The sequence below is a fragment of the Cydia fagiglandana genome, chromosome 23 (assembly GCF_963556715.1).
Source record: "Cydia fagiglandana chromosome 23, ilCydFagi1.1, whole genome shotgun sequence".
Taxonomy (NCBI): Eukaryota; Metazoa; Arthropoda; class Insecta; order Lepidoptera; family Tortricidae; genus Cydia; species Cydia fagiglandana.
In genome coordinates, this window is record NC_085954.1 from 1695292 (window position 1) to 1713030 (window position 17739).

At 37.2% G+C, this 17739-nt stretch overlaps 1 protein-coding gene across 1 annotated transcript in view; it reads left to right on the forward strand.

Moving 5' to 3' along the window:
• Window positions 1-17739, forward strand: part of LOC134675917 (ryanodine receptor) — a 196179-nt gene that overhangs the window by 134832 nt on the left and 43608 nt on the right. Inside the window, exons 76-89 of the mRNA XM_063534261.1 lie at window positions 386-575; window positions 2657-2800; window positions 4562-4667; window positions 5631-5775; window positions 6785-6897; window positions 7520-7591; window positions 7785-7943; window positions 8433-8536; window positions 9185-9208; window positions 10193-10316; window positions 11838-11950; window positions 13982-14075; window positions 15316-15444; window positions 17405-17545. Coding sequence (XP_063390331.1) covers window positions 386-575; window positions 2657-2800; window positions 4562-4667; window positions 5631-5775; window positions 6785-6897; window positions 7520-7591; window positions 7785-7943; window positions 8433-8536; window positions 9185-9208; window positions 10193-10316; window positions 11838-11950; window positions 13982-14075; window positions 15316-15444; window positions 17405-17545 — 1658 coding nt within the window. The remainder of the gene's footprint in view (window positions 1-385; window positions 576-2656; window positions 2801-4561; window positions 4668-5630; window positions 5776-6784; window positions 6898-7519; window positions 7592-7784; window positions 7944-8432; window positions 8537-9184; window positions 9209-10192; window positions 10317-11837; window positions 11951-13981; window positions 14076-15315; window positions 15445-17404; window positions 17546-17739) is intronic.

The following is a 17739-nucleotide window of genomic DNA, read 5'->3' on the forward strand; positions in this document are numbered from 1 at the left end:
CACTCTGGGAAGGGAAGACCATGTTTTACTAGACTATGGCCATTATTAACGATGTGATATAAATAAAATGCTGCGCGACGCTGTGCGGTGTAAGCGCAATCTACAATAAGATCTCTTTCAAGGCTCGGAACCGGTTTTTCCTTCATACAAAAAATACCGGGTTTATTGTGTTCTTTTTCGTTCTTTGGTTTATTATTTAATTTTTAATGGGGCAACCTAATAATAAGAATGTGTTAGCTAAACACATGATTCAGTCCTACGTAAAGAGCATAAAATAAATTAAAATATTGGGCTACTTCGGGTTTTACAAAAAAACCGGTTCCGAGCCTTGATCCCTTTACAAAGATAATGCCCCATAGTTTCATTAAAACTTCTAATTCCACAGACATAATGGCCAAAATGGAGCAATCCATGCCGACATTAGAGACGATCCTCGGCGAGGTCGATCAATTCGTCGAGTCAGACAAGACCTACGTGGAAGCTCCTCATATCATCGACGTGGTGTTGCCGCTGTTATGTTCGTACTTGCCGTTCTGGTGGGCGCAGGGGCCTGACAATGTCACGCCAACTCAGGGGTAAGTGACACTTCCTAGGACCCTATACACGGTGTAACATGAGGAAACCGAATGATTTGAACCACGCATTTCTGAGGCCAAAAGAAGGAAAAAATGTTATATTAGTTTAGGTAAATGTCGCCAAAAAAAATTTTTTTTTGTTTTTTTTTTTTATTTTTTGAATGTATTTGCACATAAAAAATAAATGTTATTGGTAAACTTGTCACTCAAAATTGATTTTAACATTTTTTTTCTCGTAAAACCTAATTTATGCAAAGTGTTACTTGTCACTTTTTGACATCTATCAATAAGGATATTTAGACTACGTCCCATAGCAGCACCATCACCGTCAAAAAGGCCTTTTACACTACCTATGTAACTATAAAAACTTGTTTTTTTTTAAATAATATTATCTCTGAAACTAGGCGAATTACAAAAAAGTTTAAAGGACATTTTTGTCTCTAAATATGATCATTTACCTCATGTTACACCGTGTAGACTCTTTAGACTCTAACAAAAGACCTTAGAAACCCTACAAAATTTACATAAACGACGTCGCATGTAATAATAAAATAAAAATACTATAATATATGTATTTGAAATTTCACATCATAAGGACAGTATGCGAAAATGACGAAAGTATAAGGGTTCCATATTTATTTACCATTTGACTACGTAACCCTAAAGAAACGAAAGCTAGTGTCAATTCAGTGAGTTGCCCAGAGTACCTATGTATATTTTTTTCTGACGACCAGTCTGGTTTAATATGTAGTGACTCTGCCCATGAAGCCGATGGTCCTGAGTTCGAATCCCGGTAAGGACATTTATTTGTGTGATGAAAGAGGGCGGAGTACCGGTGGCAAAAATCACACTAAATGTATGGAGTCGCCTAAGTATTCTTATGATTAAATAAATAACGAATAAATGATTAATTTTGCATAATAATTTTTAGGAACTTATAGAAATTATCTTACGAGCATAAAAATATAATGTAATATGTTGTTAATATCTATAATACATAATAATATGTTTTCTTATCAAAACATTATCATTAGGTACTAAATACTAGACTAAGAAGTTATACCTGCCAAACGATATATTATTTTCAAGACCATTCAATTACAATTGAGGACTGGAATTATGTGTTCGAGGTCCTCCTCACAATCTACACTTAAGTGCGTATACATGTTATAAAATGACTGGACTATGGCCACATGTTCCTGGTTTTTCGGAGTGAATCGGTTTCTTAATTTATTGAAGATCCATTTATGAGTGGAAAACGATCGCTCTACATCTACCGATGTCATGGTTGCATGTTTAAGGACTTGTTTATAATTTTCCATTGTAATCATATTCCTTAATTCGTCAGCATCTGGGTTTCTATCTACGACCAATTCGAGTTTATTTCGCACGATTTCACTTCCTTGGAGGCTTAAAATACTCCTAACTATATCTATTACCAGAAAACTTTCTTCTATCGGAATTTTAGTGCATAGTGTTAAGTACTTACTTCCAATTTACGAGTAGGTACCATACTAAGTACATTAGGTAAATGAATAATTTTATTATTCAAGCCTAAAATAATAATTATAAAAACGACTCCATACCTTGTGTGTGAAATTTGCCACCGGTACTCCGCCCTCTAGATGAACAGAGATATTTGTTCCTGAGTCATAGATGTTTTCTATGTATTTAAAGTATTTTAAGTATTTGTATATTATATTATATCGTTGTCTGAGTATCCACAACACAAGCTTTCTTGAGCTTACCTTGGACTTAGTCAATTTGTGTAAGAATCTTAGAGCATTTAGTAACTGGAGACGTCATGGCTGTCATTTTCTGTACGAAACAGCCTGCCGATTTTTGCGGGGAAGGGGACGTCAAATGTATTGCTATTTCTACATTAGTTGTACATAACGTTCAAACGTTCGTAACGTTCAAATAACCATGTCAGTCCATACAAAAGTTTACACAATTGTGCAAGTTTTTCGACAGAGACGACATTTAAAGGCGACTCCAGTGATTAAATCTTCTAAGGAGTCTAAGGTAAGAATGTCCCTATATTGTTTATTTATTTATTTATAGATTCTCTTTTTTTTCAGCAACCACGTTACCATGGTGACAGCAGAACACATGAACCAGCTCCTCAAGAACGTGCTGAAACTCATCAAGAAGAATATCGGCAACGAAAACGCGCCCTGGATGACTCGCATCGCTACTTACACCCAGCAAATTATTATCAACAGGTACTGCTTTTTGAGATTTATAGGCCCCGACAAACCGACCACCATCTAGCCATGGGCGAGTCGAGTTATCTGATTCGAATAATCCGAATCAATCTACAGATGAGTTGATTCGAATCAAGACTATTGGCAATCCGAATCAACTCGGCCACTAAGGCACTAAACCAACTTGGTATCCGATCCGCTAACTCGGCGAATGAATCGCCAACTCTCCGAGCCGAGTCAACGCTATCACACTGCTACTAAGGCCATTCAAAACTAAACCTTTTTACAACAACTGCCGCTTGATTCGCGGTCTCAATCCGAGTTGACTGGTACTATGACCATTCAAAAATAAACCTTAATTCGGTGCCCTGAAGGTTCTGTTTACAACAACTGCCGCTTGACTCGCCGTCTCAACTAAGTTTGCGGCTCCGCGGCCCGTGACCTTGTCGCGAACCACGCAAACCGTCGAGTCGAGTCAACTCGAATTTCAACTCGGATCAGTGGCCGAATCGATTCGAATGATTCGAATTGAAAAAAAGTGGGCTCGTCACATCGCTACCACCATCTACCCCCGGCCTACTTGGGTCGACCAATGCACAATGGGGCACCGTCCTGTTGGTCGTCCTAAATACCGTTGGGCAGATAGAGTGGAGGCAGATCTCCGTGAGCTCGGCGTCGGCGAAAGCTGGCGGGATACCGCTCTGGACCGAGAAAAGTGGCGTGCTCTTGTTTTGAAGGCCATGACTCATTTTGGGTCACCGCGCCAACCGAGTAAGTAAGTATAGGCCCCGTGCATGAACTATAGGGGGCAGCATATGAGCCGTCAGATATTTGGCGCGAGGCGTAAATGTATCGTTTATGCTTCCGATGTAGCCCACAAGATGGCTGAACCTACTATGCACATGGAAACGTACCGACTAAAACGGTAGATGGTAGCACTTGCTTTGGCAATGTACATGTGCACATATGTTTCAGATTCAGGTCATAATATGGGACCCTACAACGCGCACGGTCCCTATATAGGTGGCTTCAGAAAAAAATCGTTTTGTTTAATTTCATCAGAACTTATTTAAGGATTGTACTCCATCTGTCCATTTCTTGGTCCAATGTCATTGCGTCTCTCTCTCTCTCTCTCTCTCTCTCTCACTAAATGTGAGACGCAAAAACACAATGGACCAAGAGATTAGACAGGTGGAATCCCAACCTAACGTATACAAAATATCGTAGGTTTACCGCTTTCGACAGAATTTGAAGCAAAATATTTCTTTGTAATAAGTAATTTTCATTCAACATATAAACCGGTTAATATATGTGTATAAATAACCGGTTTCGACACAGAATTTTAAGCAAAATGTTTTATTGTAATAAGTAATTTTCATTCAACATATAAACCGGTTAATATGTGTGTATATATAAATAACCGGTTTCGACACAGAATTTTAAGCACAATGTTTGTTTGTAATAAGTAATTTTCATTCAACACATAAACCGGTTAATATGTGTGTATAAATAACCGGCTTCGACACAGATTTTAAGCAAAACATTTCTTTGTAATAAGTAATGTTCATTCAACACATAAACCGGTTAATATGTCTCGGTTAATGTGTCGGTATATAAATAACCGATTTCGACACATAATTTAAAGCAAAATGTTTCTTTGTAATAAGTAATTTTCATTCAACATTTATAAACCGGTTAATATGTGTGTATAAATAACCGGTTTCGACACAGAATTTGAAGCAATTTTTTTCTTTGTAATGAGTAACTTTCATTCAACAGTTCCGAAGAGTTACTTCGCGACGTGTTCCTGCCACTGGCAGAGCGTGTCAGAAAACGTACAGACACCATGTTCCACAAGGAAGAGAGTTTGCGAGGTTTCATCAAGGTGAGGTGTTTATGCAGTCGACTAATACGTGGGCCTTACTGAAAGTTTCTGGATTCTGATATATGAAACGACCATAGTCTAATAAAACATGGTCTTCTCTTCCCAGAGTGACACAAGCCTACATCACAATAACATGGCCGCTATATATAGCGCTAACGCATATTATCATATAGCGCTGTCGCATGATGACGTAGGCTTGTATCAGTCACGTGACCATGAAAAGACGGGAAGAGAGTACCAGGTGGAGTATATTTATTTTACCGTGGAAACGACTTATTTTTTCTAAGTGGCCAGTCCAGGAATTTTCAGTATGCCCAAAAGATCGGTTTTCTTAGGACAGCGGTGCCGTCATATAGCGGCCGTCTCCATACTAAATAATACGGCTAAATATGGATGTCGTAGTATTTGTATGGAGACGTCCGCTATATGACGGCACCGCTATCCTAGGAAACCAGGGTATAAGTAATACGTAAAGTAATGTCAAGGTAGAAGGTAAAAAGTATTTAACTCATTATCCTGGCCTGTAGCTTTATTATGGTGATTTTCATATCAATCCAAAAATGATCCCCAAAACACATTGCAAAGTCAGTCTTAAGTCTTAATAGATAAATCTACATACGTCCCGATTCAAAATTTAAGATACGTCAAATATTACGTCTAAATCCGATATGGATAAGCCTTTAGCTTTATTATGGTGATTTTCATATCAATCCAAAAATGATCCCCAAAACACATTGCAAAGTCAGTCTTAACAGATAAATCTACATACAGCCCGATTCGAACATTAAGGTAGGTACGTCAAATATTACGTCTAGATACGATATGAATTAGATATGTCGTATCTAATCCATATACGATCGTAATATTTGACGTATCTTAATGTTCGAATCGGGCCGATAGACATTGAGATTCTATAGGTTAGCGTCATATTTTTTCAACTTTTTTCAAATATATTTATTTCAGTCTTCAACGGACGACACCTCACAAGTGGAGTCCCAGATCCAGGAAGACTGGCAGCTGTTGGTTCGTGACATCTACTCGTTCTATCCTCTTCTCATCAAATACGTGGATCTGCAGAGGAACCATTGGCTCAGGAATAATGTCAACGGTGAGAGACAAATTACAGATTTATTTTACTGACTGAAACGAGATCTTAGAATCAACTATTGGTCGACTATATCGATGAAGTTTAGTGCAGAAAGTTTCATGTTTTATTTGTGTTCCAAGTATGTATTTAATGATTTTATTTTATATTTGGCTGTATTGCAGGGAAGTGGTAGATTTTTTGAAAGATGGCGGCAAAGAAAGATGGTGGATGGTGGAAAGATTTTTGATGGATTTTTTTGCGGCTTTTTGCGAAAAAAGCTCTTAAAGGATACTTTTGCGTTATTTATTTTTTAAATTAAGGTCGTAATTTAAACAATTTTAAACCCAGATTTTCAATAAGGCCGTATGAGGTCTGAGGAACTTCTTGTATCTGTATGCTTTGTGTGTTGCAATAAATGGTTTCTTATTCTTATTCTTGTATTCCAAATGTTCTGGCGAACTCATATAGCCCAAACGAAGTAGTTAAATACAGATTTGCTTGATCGTTGACATTTCATTCATCAGTACCTAAGCCTTATTCCATCGAGATAAGGGCTACCAGGCTAAGTGGTGTATTATGATAATGATTGATTGATGTCCTCCCAGACGTATCCGTCGACGGCGACACCTGGACAAATCAGTATCAGGTATTCAGTAAAGCCTGACGTGCATGGGCTCGAACGTGACTTGCGAAACTGAGTTTTGTTTTAAACTTCCGGCCGCAAGACATGCAGTCAATCTCGCTATTTGAGTCGTAAGTGTGTAGTGTGAACTCAAACGAGGCGAGAGTACTGGTTTCGGCAGCTCGCTAGACGACAAAGCAGCCCTATTTAGGGATAGCACTGCTTTCCTCAATCCGAGGAGGGGCCTAGAAAAGGTGGCCTAAACAAAACTCGCCCTATCTTGTCCCAGACGGCTAACCGCGGCCGTTTGGTCAGCAACCTCACCGGTTGAAAGAAGTGGTGTATTATAATGTTATTATTATTGGGTTTTAGAGTGGTTACTAATGATACCTTTATTTCTGTAAACAGAGGCTGAGGAGCTATATAACCACGTTGCAGAAATATTCAACATCTGGTCCAAGAGTCAGTACTTCCTAAAGGAGGAACAGAACTTCATATCCGCCAACGAAATTGATAACATGGTAAGATATCAACTTATTTTGTCAATAAATTGTTAAGGACTAGACAGAAACGACAGACTAAGAACGAGACAGATTAACCTCTAGCCGCCCAGAGACCTATAAAAAGGTCTCCTGTTCCATTCTAATTTGAACTTTGTGTTGACAAAATAAAATTTAATTTTGCTTGGCAAGGATTGCCGTATGGACGGCTAGAGGTTAAGAAAGAGAAGGACGGACTAGCTGCAAAATACATATTTAATTATACATACGGGTTTACCGCGATATTATTTCATGGTTTTTACCTTAAGTTCCGACGTTTTAGCTGAGTTGAGCCAGCTGTGGTCACGCAAAGACACAACGAAAGATTAAAGAAATCAGGGCTGTAAAATATATCAACTTCTATTTTCGAGTAACACCCCCAGAAAGTTCCTTTCTCAAAATGGCGGGAGGGATTTGATTTTGCAGGAGTCTCAGAAGACATTTTGTTAGTCGAATCACGATTCTAATCTTTCCATTTGTAAAATCGATTATATGATTAATTTTACTAGCACTGCAAAGAAAATCACGGGCGTACACGAAATCCTTTGAATTTGCCTAGCCGTTCTGGAGACAAATTGAAAATCTATTCGTAATAATTACACAGGTGCTGATCATGCCTACAGCAACCAGAAGGGTGACCACGGTTGTCGACGGAGCACCTCAGGGTGGTGGCAAGGTAAATCATCAATTATTTCATTGATAGGTATAAAATTACATCGGAGCTGAAATATAAAGTTCATTCAGTGTAAAATTAAAACGAGACAATTATTTTCACGATTATGCCTAGGAATTTCATGATCTGCCTGATTTTGCGATCGGCCGCCGACATACATACGAACAGCTAGTAACCACGTTAATTTCAAATGCAGAAAAAGAAGAAGCATCGTGACAAGAAACGCGACAAGGATAAGGAAGTCCAGGCTTCCCTCATGGTGGCTTGTCTGAAGCGTCTTCTCCCGGTTGGTCTCAACCTATTCGCGGGAAGAGAACAGGAGTTGGTGCAGCATTGCAAGGATCGCTTCCTGAAAGTAAGTATAATGTAGATAAAAAAAAATTGAGAGATATAAAAAACAGGCCAAGTGCGAGTCGGACTCTCGTACGAAGGGTTCCGTACCATTACGCAAAAAAACGGAAAAAATCAAGTTTGTTGTATGGGAGCCCTACTTAAATATTTATTTATTTTGTTTTTAGTATTTGTTGTTATAGCGGCAACAGAAATACATCATCTGTGAAACTATCACGGTTCAAGAGTTACAGCCTGGTGACAGACAGACGGAGAGTGGAGTCTTAGTAATAGGGTTTCGTTTTGGATACGGAACCCTAAAAACAATAAATGATTAAGCATCGCTGGCACCGCAAACAAAAGAATTACAGAGGTATTGCAATTCAGAGAAACACCCTTAATTTTCGATAGCGACTTATCGGACCTTCTACGATTTTTGTATGTGAGACCTCTTTTTACCATTCAATATTCATATACTTTGACAGACTTTGCTAACTTTACATTCTCTTTACAGAAAATGTCAGAACAAGACGTGGCAGAGTTCGCCAAGATCCAGCTCACACTGCCTGACAAAATCGATCCTGCGGACGAGATGTCGTGGCAACACTACCTATATAGGTAAATAATAGTTTTTTTTTATTTGAAAAGCGCTGGTGGCCTAGCACTAAGAGCGTGCGACTCTCAATCCGGAGGTCGCGGGTTTAAACCCCGGCTCGTACCAATGAGTTTTCCGGAACTTATGTACGAAATATCATTTGATATTTGCCAGTCGCTTTTCCGTGAAGGAAAACATCGTGAGGAAACCGGACCAATCCCAATAAGGCCTAGTTTCCCCTCTGGGTTGGAAGGTCAGATGGCAGTCGCTCTCGTAAAAACTAGTGCCTACGTCAAATCATGGGATTAGTTGTCAAGAAGACCCCAGACTCATGAGCCGTGGCATAATGCCGGGATAACGCCAGGAAGAAGAAGAAGAATAGTTTTTTTTTATTAAACCGGTTTTCTGACCGGTTCAAAATACTTTTTAACATAGAGAAGGTTATTTGGAATGTTTCGTAAAATGTGGATAAGGCCACAGTGATTATGCCCTCGGTACCGGTTTTTGAAACCGGTTATTTGCCCGTAAGTATAACTGGTTTCCGACCCATGAACTATATTATTTACATCAAATTATTTACCAAATTAAAAAATAGACCTCTAAATCCGTTTTTCGTCCTAGAGTTAAATTTGAATTGAATTAAATTTAACGCGCATAACTTACGATTGCAGGCGGCTTGATAAAATGGGCCCCAAGTAAGACTGTAGAGTACCTATATATAATTATAGATGTCGTTGTAGTAGTAAAAATTTAACTGCATTTAAAACTACATTATTTCATGTTGTTAATAGTTTTAAATGTCATAATATTAGTTAAATGTTTTGTCGTCCTGTGCTGTAAATGTTGCTATGAGTATTTAGTTAAAGGGTCATTCTCAAAAAATTAGTCTGCAGTCTAAGTGCCGCGACCCATACAAAATGTATGAAAAGAGCCGTGGCAATAACACAACCACAGACATTCACAGAGAATGACCCTAAATTTATTTACACTTGTGTCTATATCGCTTTAACGTCGTAAGACCCACCATAGAAAGTTTTTCAACTTTTAATTTGAACCTTGTTCTATAAGTAAATTGGAACGAATTTTGTTTGTTTTAAAACAGCAATGTAACAAAAGAAATGCTTTTTATTTGGTTCATAAAAAGTTCGGATTAGATTGCATGAATATGTTCATTGTAATGTACATTTAGACTAGGAGGTTAAATTTGGATTACATATTCGCTTATTTCTTTCTTTACCTTCTTAGGCGTATGAATACTACGCGTAAATTAGTGCAAAATAAAGTAGAAGCAAATTTGTCAGCTAAAGAAGATGGCTCTGTAAATTGTAATATCTATATTATAGCTTAGCTTACTGCTAGCGTTTGCAAATTCATTTACTACAAAAGTTTCGAGGGGCCTACATAATCTACGGATCTGAGGTATCTGAAAATAAATATTACCCACGACCTCAGCTGTCAAATATGTGTTGTTTAAATTCAAACTTAAAAAAACTTTAATTACTTACATGAAATTCATATCGTCTAGCCGCCCAGAGGCCTATAAAAAGGTCTCCCGTTCCATTTTAATTTGAATCTTTATTTTGACAAATCAAAGTTGTATTTGTATTGGCAAGTTATGATGTCTGGGCGGCTAGAGGATATAGATATCATAATGTTATTGACTTCTGTATTTTCCTTAGCAAACTAGGTTCGAAGAGCAAAGCGGCAGTGGCGGACAACACGGCGGAGACCAAAGCCAAGATCATTGATGACACTGTGGAAAGGATAGTCGCTATGAGCAAAGTACTCTTTGGATTACATATGGTGAGTACATTGTACTTGTTACCGTGACTTTGTAATATATAAACCTACTTCTTCGTCGACCTAAAGCGACCTCTACCGTGTAAAAGGAGATAAAACTATAACGTAAGCGAATTACCCAAGTGAAAAATCTTATAGTTGCTAAAAAATCTTGGCGAGCTTAAATTTGTAATACATATGTAAACCTACTTGTTCGCCGACCTAAAGCGACCTCTACCGTGTAAAAGGAGATAATACTATAGCGTAAGTGGAATACCCAAGTGAAAAATCTCTTAGGTGGTTGAATTTTGGTAAGCTCTAGCTCAAAATCTCATAAGATTTAGTTTTATTTCATACGAACCCTTAGAGTTAAACAATTTTTAAACTGCTCTGCCCTCTCTATAGCACCTACCACGCTGGTAAACTAGTTTCTAACTATTTTATTTATCTGTAGCTACTTATTTGATTATTTCGATTCCTGACAAGCATTTAAAACACTTTTCTCCAATATGCTCGGAAATGTTCACCTTACTGTAGCAAAAATACTACGGGAAGTTCTTCGTTAATGTCAAACTCTAATTAAAAAACATCAAACTATCGCTGTCCTGTTCTAGCGGACGGGAAGTAAAAAAACACTACAGTAATAACTTATTACTGTAGTGTTTTTTACTTTTTAATAATAAAAAACGCAAACGGCCAATTATTATTGCCGTGAGCCGCTTCTACACGACCCGATCAGCTATGATTTCACGTGTATGATCGTGCGAATACTGCTTAATAAAATCAAAGATTATTTTTATATTTTTTTTAAATCTCATCCGTGTTCATAAAGCTTATATAGTTTGTCAAAGGACTTTCTCATTTCAAACATAGACAAAGAGAATCATACTATCTTTGTCTTACACTAGTACTAGCACCCAAAAGAAAAGGATGGGTATAGTTTTCCTGGTTCTTACTGACTGAAAAGTTGGTTTGACCAACTATATTGCACAATTATATTGAATGAACGAATACTGAATGGCAGAATAAGTTTGTAACTTAAACTTTTAAAAATTAATTAAAGAGGGAAATTGTTTTTGACATTTTGGATGTGAAGGTTTGATTTGAGTGATGCTTGATGGTTAAATAATAATTATTTTAGCTTATTTCCTCGCATGTTTGGAGAAAAGCACTATATATGCCTCGGCAGGAATAGCAATTCGTGGATTCGTCTTCTTTGTCGGACTCCGCTTCGCGTCGTCCGACAAAATCGAAACTCATCCACGAATTGCCCTTTCCCGGCCTCTGCAATAATGTACTATTAATACATCTTATTTAATGGTGACCCCAAAAGTACCTATTTCTCAAGATATCACTAAGTTCTAAATTATTTTTAAATTATTTATAGTTTTTTAACCGAATAAAAAAAGAGAAAGTTATCAATTCCTTTGCATTTTTTGTATTTTTGTTACGCGACTACTCCACCAACTATACAGTTTTATTTTATTTTTAAGACACTTGCTAAGTTTATTTTATTTATTTATTTGTATCGATTGCCCTCCCTAGATCGACCATCCTCAACAAATGAGTAAGAACGTGTACCGCTCTGTGGTTTCTATTCAACGGAAGCGCGCCGTCATTGCCTGCTTCAGATGTCTGTCCTTACACTCACTCACAAGGTCCTTATGTTTATAGTTTTAAGGGTGATTATTGTGTGGCGTGCACACTAACTTTTTATACTTACGTTGAACTTTCGATCGTATGTCTCTAACTTTAAGGATAGTTATTGTGTGTACTAACTTTATAATCCTGTTTCTTGGTTTGATTTGATAAAGTACTGAAAGAGACTTGATGCCCGAATATCGAATAGAGCATCCATTATCCTCTAGCCGCCCATACGTCAAACCTTGCCAAGCAAAATTAAATTTTATTCTGTCATCACAAAGTTCAAATTAGAATGCAACGGGAGACCTTTTTATAGGTCTCTGGGCGGTAGAGGTTATTCTTTGCTGTATGTTTGTTTTGTGTTGTTTTTGTTCTTAACTTAATGATAGGTAGGTCTAAACTTAAGGCCACTTGCATCATTCACTAACCCGGGGGTTAACTGGTTAAACCTGGAGTTACCATGGTTACCAGTACCATTTGACACCGGGTTAACGGTTTAACCGCTTAACCTCGGGTTAGTAGAATGGTACAAGTGGCCCTTAGGTGCTATGCAGTGTGAGTTAATCTGTTAATTAATCTAATATAAGATAAATAATAGGATATTCCTCCACCGTTTTGAGATATATTACTTTTCTTACGATGACATTCAGTGCCAAGCAGTAAACATGGAAATGTGATTGACTCTCTGATGTGTATAAAAAACAATTTTCTTTTTTTAGAACTTGTTTTTAAAAATCATTGTTATTACAAGCTTTTATTTAGTTTCACCTTTCCCGTTGTCTGTCTGTCTGTAATCAAATCTTGCAAGTTAAATTTGATCCACTTCCCGGTTTCCGATTGAGCTGAAATTTTGCATGCATGTATAAATCGAGCTGATCTGATGATGGAGACAGGAGGTGGCCATACTTACGAACTCTGTGATGAAACAACACAACCTAATTGTGTTAGGGGTTTTTAGAATTGTCTCGATGAGTATTAGTTGTCTGTCGTAAGAAAAGTACAGTCAGCGATAAAAGCTTGTACCAAAAATGAAATTTTTGCCAAAAACATTTTTTTTGCCTGTTTTTAATAAATAACCTCTAACAGCCCATGCTCTTGCACGCTGCCCGGACTAACTAATAGGCGACGAAGCCGGCCCCCCGATGTGATAACTGGAAGAGATTGCTTTGTGCGGCAAGGAAGCGCGCCGCCGTCGCCTGCCTGCGGTCACAGCATCTTTATAAGATGAGCCGGTGTGTTGCCTTGATCAAATAACGCACAGTTAATATTTTATTATAAAATAACTGAGTGTTACAATATATTGATGTTACCACTTGGAATAGAAACCCTCTACAGGGTGGAAAGATAAGACGGGCCCTGGGGGGAAACTACCTTAAATCCTTAAGCTGGCTCATTTTACTTAAAGGAGACATTCCTTTATTTTTAAAAAGAAACAAAACTGCGTTCAAGGTATCTTTGTTTTTTTCTTCAATTTGGCTTGTTTAAAAAAATACTAAAGTACTAAATATTAGATTTTATGGATATTTTGTACGACAGACGAGTGTAAGACCTAATGTTTCTTGGATAAATGTTATCATTAACATTAACTGTATCGACTAGTACAGTCGCCATCAGATATATCGGAGCGGCCAGGGTGATCACAAAATCTGAACACGCAATCTAACACTTTGACAATAGAGGCGTGTTCAGACATTTGTGAACACCTTAGCCGCTCCTATATGTATATCTGATGGCGATATATAAAATTGCGAGTTTTTATTTTTTGGAATTTCTAGTCGGTTCGAGTCCCGGGCGAGGCAAGCGAGTTTTAGAAAATCTTTGAATGCAGTTTTGTTTCTTTTTAAAAATAAAGGAATATTTCCTTTAAGTAAAATGAGCCAGCTTAAGGATTTAAGGTAATTTCCCTCCAGGGCCCGACTTATCTTTCCACCCTGTATATGGACTATTAGCTGTGCGGAAACAGAAGAGTCGTGAAATGTATGGGGCATAAATTCCACGACTCCTTTCTTTCCGGACAGATTCTATTTTATTTTTATTTTTGACAGGCATCGAGCATGCAACATATTTGCAAGAACTTATTACGAGCTCTGGCTGGAAGAAGAAAACATTGGTCAAGAAGTCATGATAGAAGATTTAACGGTAAACTTAATTTATGGTTCATATTATAAATAAATTAAGCGAACGCTGGTGGCCTAGCGGTAAGAGCGTGCGACTTGCAATCCGGAGGTCGCGGGTTCAAACCCCGGCTCGTACCAATGAGTTTTTCGGAACTTATGTACGAAATATCATTTGATATTTACTAGTCGCTTTTCGGTGAAGGAAAACATCGTGAGGAAACCGGACTCATCCCAATAAGGCCTAGTTTCCCCTCTGGGTTGGAAGGTCAGATGACAGTCGCTTTTGTAAAAAATAGTGCCTACGTCAAATCATAGGATTAGTTGTCAAGCGGACCCCAGGCTCCCATGAGCCGTGGCAAAATGCCGGGATAACGCCAGGAAGAAGATTATAAATAAATTAAAATATTATACTTATTTAAGATTCAATTCCTACCTGATTTTGGTAATTTATGGTTGGCCATTTCGTGGCACTTTAATCTTATTTAGTGTTTTCTTTTATATAATGTATTGTACCCATTGTTTGTGCTTACAAATAAATCAATTCTATTCTATTCTATTCTAATTCCTACCTGATTTTGGTAAAGTCAGTGCTTAAATCAAAGGTTTGATATAGTTAAAGCATAATCAGGTACCATCACGCTTCGCGATTCTTGCGCCATTTAGGGTCCTGCCTAAATTGGTTGTTCAATACTTACTCTATATAACTTCCAATTTAGCAAGAGCCCTAAATGGCATAACAATCCCGTGTGGTGACTACATTGCTATATACGGGTGAGGCCTGTAACACGAGCAAATAATTAAAACATAGATTGCACTCCTCAAATGGTGACACCTTTGTTCAACAAGTTTTAAAAATTATGAAGTATTTAGACTCCCTATTTTTCATAGAAAATAAATATTATCTTCAATGGACGCCATCGCCGCGCCATATCATTGTGATTGACGTTGCTTGTCACGTCTTAAACACAACGAAATTGGCAACACATTGCGTCTTAAAATAAACTTTAAAGTGTATTAAAAATCAAACCACAAGTTATTATTAAAAGTCGCTGAACAAATGTTGGTCAACATGAGGAGTACAGCCTACAGTTTAATTTTTTGCTCATATTACAGGCCACACCTGGTACCTATTAAAAATTGCAGCTATGATATTGTGTCCATGATTAAATTTTTATTTACTCCGCGTATTTGTGATTAGGAAGACTATAACCTAAGAATCAAATCTAAATCTTACGTCGCTTAACATAGAGTGCACATTGCAGCAATCATTTGAAGACGCGGAACTGAAAAAGAGCGACGTGGTGGAAGAGGAAGGCAAACCGGACCCTCTCACTCAGCTGGTCACCACCTTCTGTAGAGGGGCTATGACTGAGAGATCCGGCGCTTTGCAGGTAAAGATCAATGGTATTATTAAGAGTTTTTATTGTAAGAGGAACTGAAAAAAAAACCGTTGTCGTTACAACACCACTAGTGGATGCCTTTCAAACCTTATCGTAGCATAAACTATCTTATCTTAAGAGCCCTTCAACGTGCACACTAGCGCCACTGCTAAATAATCGTGATTATTTAAATTTCACGAAAGATATTTAAAAAAAGGGGGCCGCTACGGACTGTATTGTGTTTTTAAGTACCTTTTGAATACATCAAACTAGTTTTTATGTATTGTATAAATACCTGTCGTTAAATTTAAATAACCACGGTTATTTAGCAGTGGCGCTAGCGTGCACGTTGAAGGGCTCTTAAGATAAGATAGTTTATGCTACGATAAGGTTTGAAAGGCATCCACTAGTGGTGTATTAACGACAATACATTTTTTTTCAGTTCCTCTTACAATAAAAACTCACGAATAATTATGTGCCTACCTACTTTCAGTCTAAAATGTATTGTTTTAGTTTTGGCATTGTAACATGTTCATTGTATTCTGGCTAGATAAATACTCTTTGGCACGATTACGTCATATTTGATGTATCGCAATAAATATAATACAAATTCAACAAATTATTGTGCACTTGTTGTGTGACAATAAGTAGGTATTGTCTTAATAACAAAACTACCGCGAGACACTGACATTATTAAATATACAATACAATACAATACAATACAATACAATACTCTTTATTGCACACCTCACATACACGTCGTCGTCGTCGTAATATATTAAAGTATTGTCTTATTTTGTTGTATATTCCAATCGCCTGAGAAAAAATTTAAATTAAGTTAAAACAAGCTTTTTCCTCTTCATTCAGATGCTCAATATAAAACAGGTAATTAACGCTATGATCTCATTTAACCCTTAAATGCATAGTGTTGCCAAATGTCTACAAACCATTAGACAGCTCACAGTTTTAAAATAAAAAGGCTTACGTTCTTGAACGCACCTTTATACCAAACGTCAAGTAATAGGGTGATGATTTAAGGGTTAAATTTACGCAATATTTATAATTTATAAAAATTACATTCGTTTTAAGACGACAAGTCGGCAAACTTGGAAAAATCCACAAGTTGATAATTTTTAGTATGTGTTTTTGAACGGTTTTTTCGGGGTTTGTAATTATTTTATATTTAAAAACTTTATCATAAGTATATCACAAATAGTGTGTGTGTACCTTTGTAATGGTAGTAAAAAATATCATTTATATATTACTGAAAATTACATATTCACATAAATATGATTTAGCTAATTCAACTTCTAACACTGATTTCGCAATGAAAATCGAAGTTATATTTTTTTTACTATTTTTCCTAGAATCGGCAAACAATTATGTGATACATATACACCGTGTTTTTATTGAATTCCGTTAACTTCGGGGTATGATAAAGAACGTTTAAGAGAACTAAATGGCATAGTTCATTTAAAAAAAAATTTTTTTTTGCTTTTTTAAAACAAAACAATAATTTTATAAAGTATTTAAATGTAGCATATAGCGTTGTTGTAACACAGGCATTACATTTAACTCAACCAAACAATTGAAATCTGTGACATATCAATGACATTTTGAACATCGATCGACCGACATTGTACTTAAGTTTAGTAGCAAATGTATGAACTCATTCTAAACATTAATCAATATGTAAACCGGCCCTAAGGCAAGTGTACACGCTTGTAGAGGCCTTATAGGAAAAAAATAAATTATTGATTATCTCCGAAATGGGGTTAGTTAGAATATCGGTGTCTTTGAGAAAGTTACTTGATTTAAGCTCAGGAATGCACCCTTGAAATTAACGGAAATAAAAAAAAACACGGTGTATAAATTTCGGGCAAAAAGAAAAAATCATGCGTTTAAGGGTTAATAACAACAAACAATACAGACTATCGACAATTTCATTCACCCACAAAACTTGCATTTCCAGGAGGATCCTCTTTACATGTCGTACGCGCATATCATAGCGAAGTCCTGCGGGGAAGAGGAGGAGGAGGGGGGCGGGGAGGAGGAGGAGGGGGGAGGGGAGGCGGAGGCAGCCGGGGAAGAGGAGAGCAAAGCCAGTATTCATGTGAGTGAAATTTTCTTTTGAGGCAAACAAGCAGAGGAATCGCCTGATGGTACGAATAAGCAATTACCGTCACTCATGCTCATTTCTCTTCTCATTTTCGTGCGTTACCGGCCTTTAAGATTAGCGCATAATAATAATATCTTCACCATCTTCCTGGCATTCTACTGGCCGACAGATATAGGTACATATAGGGA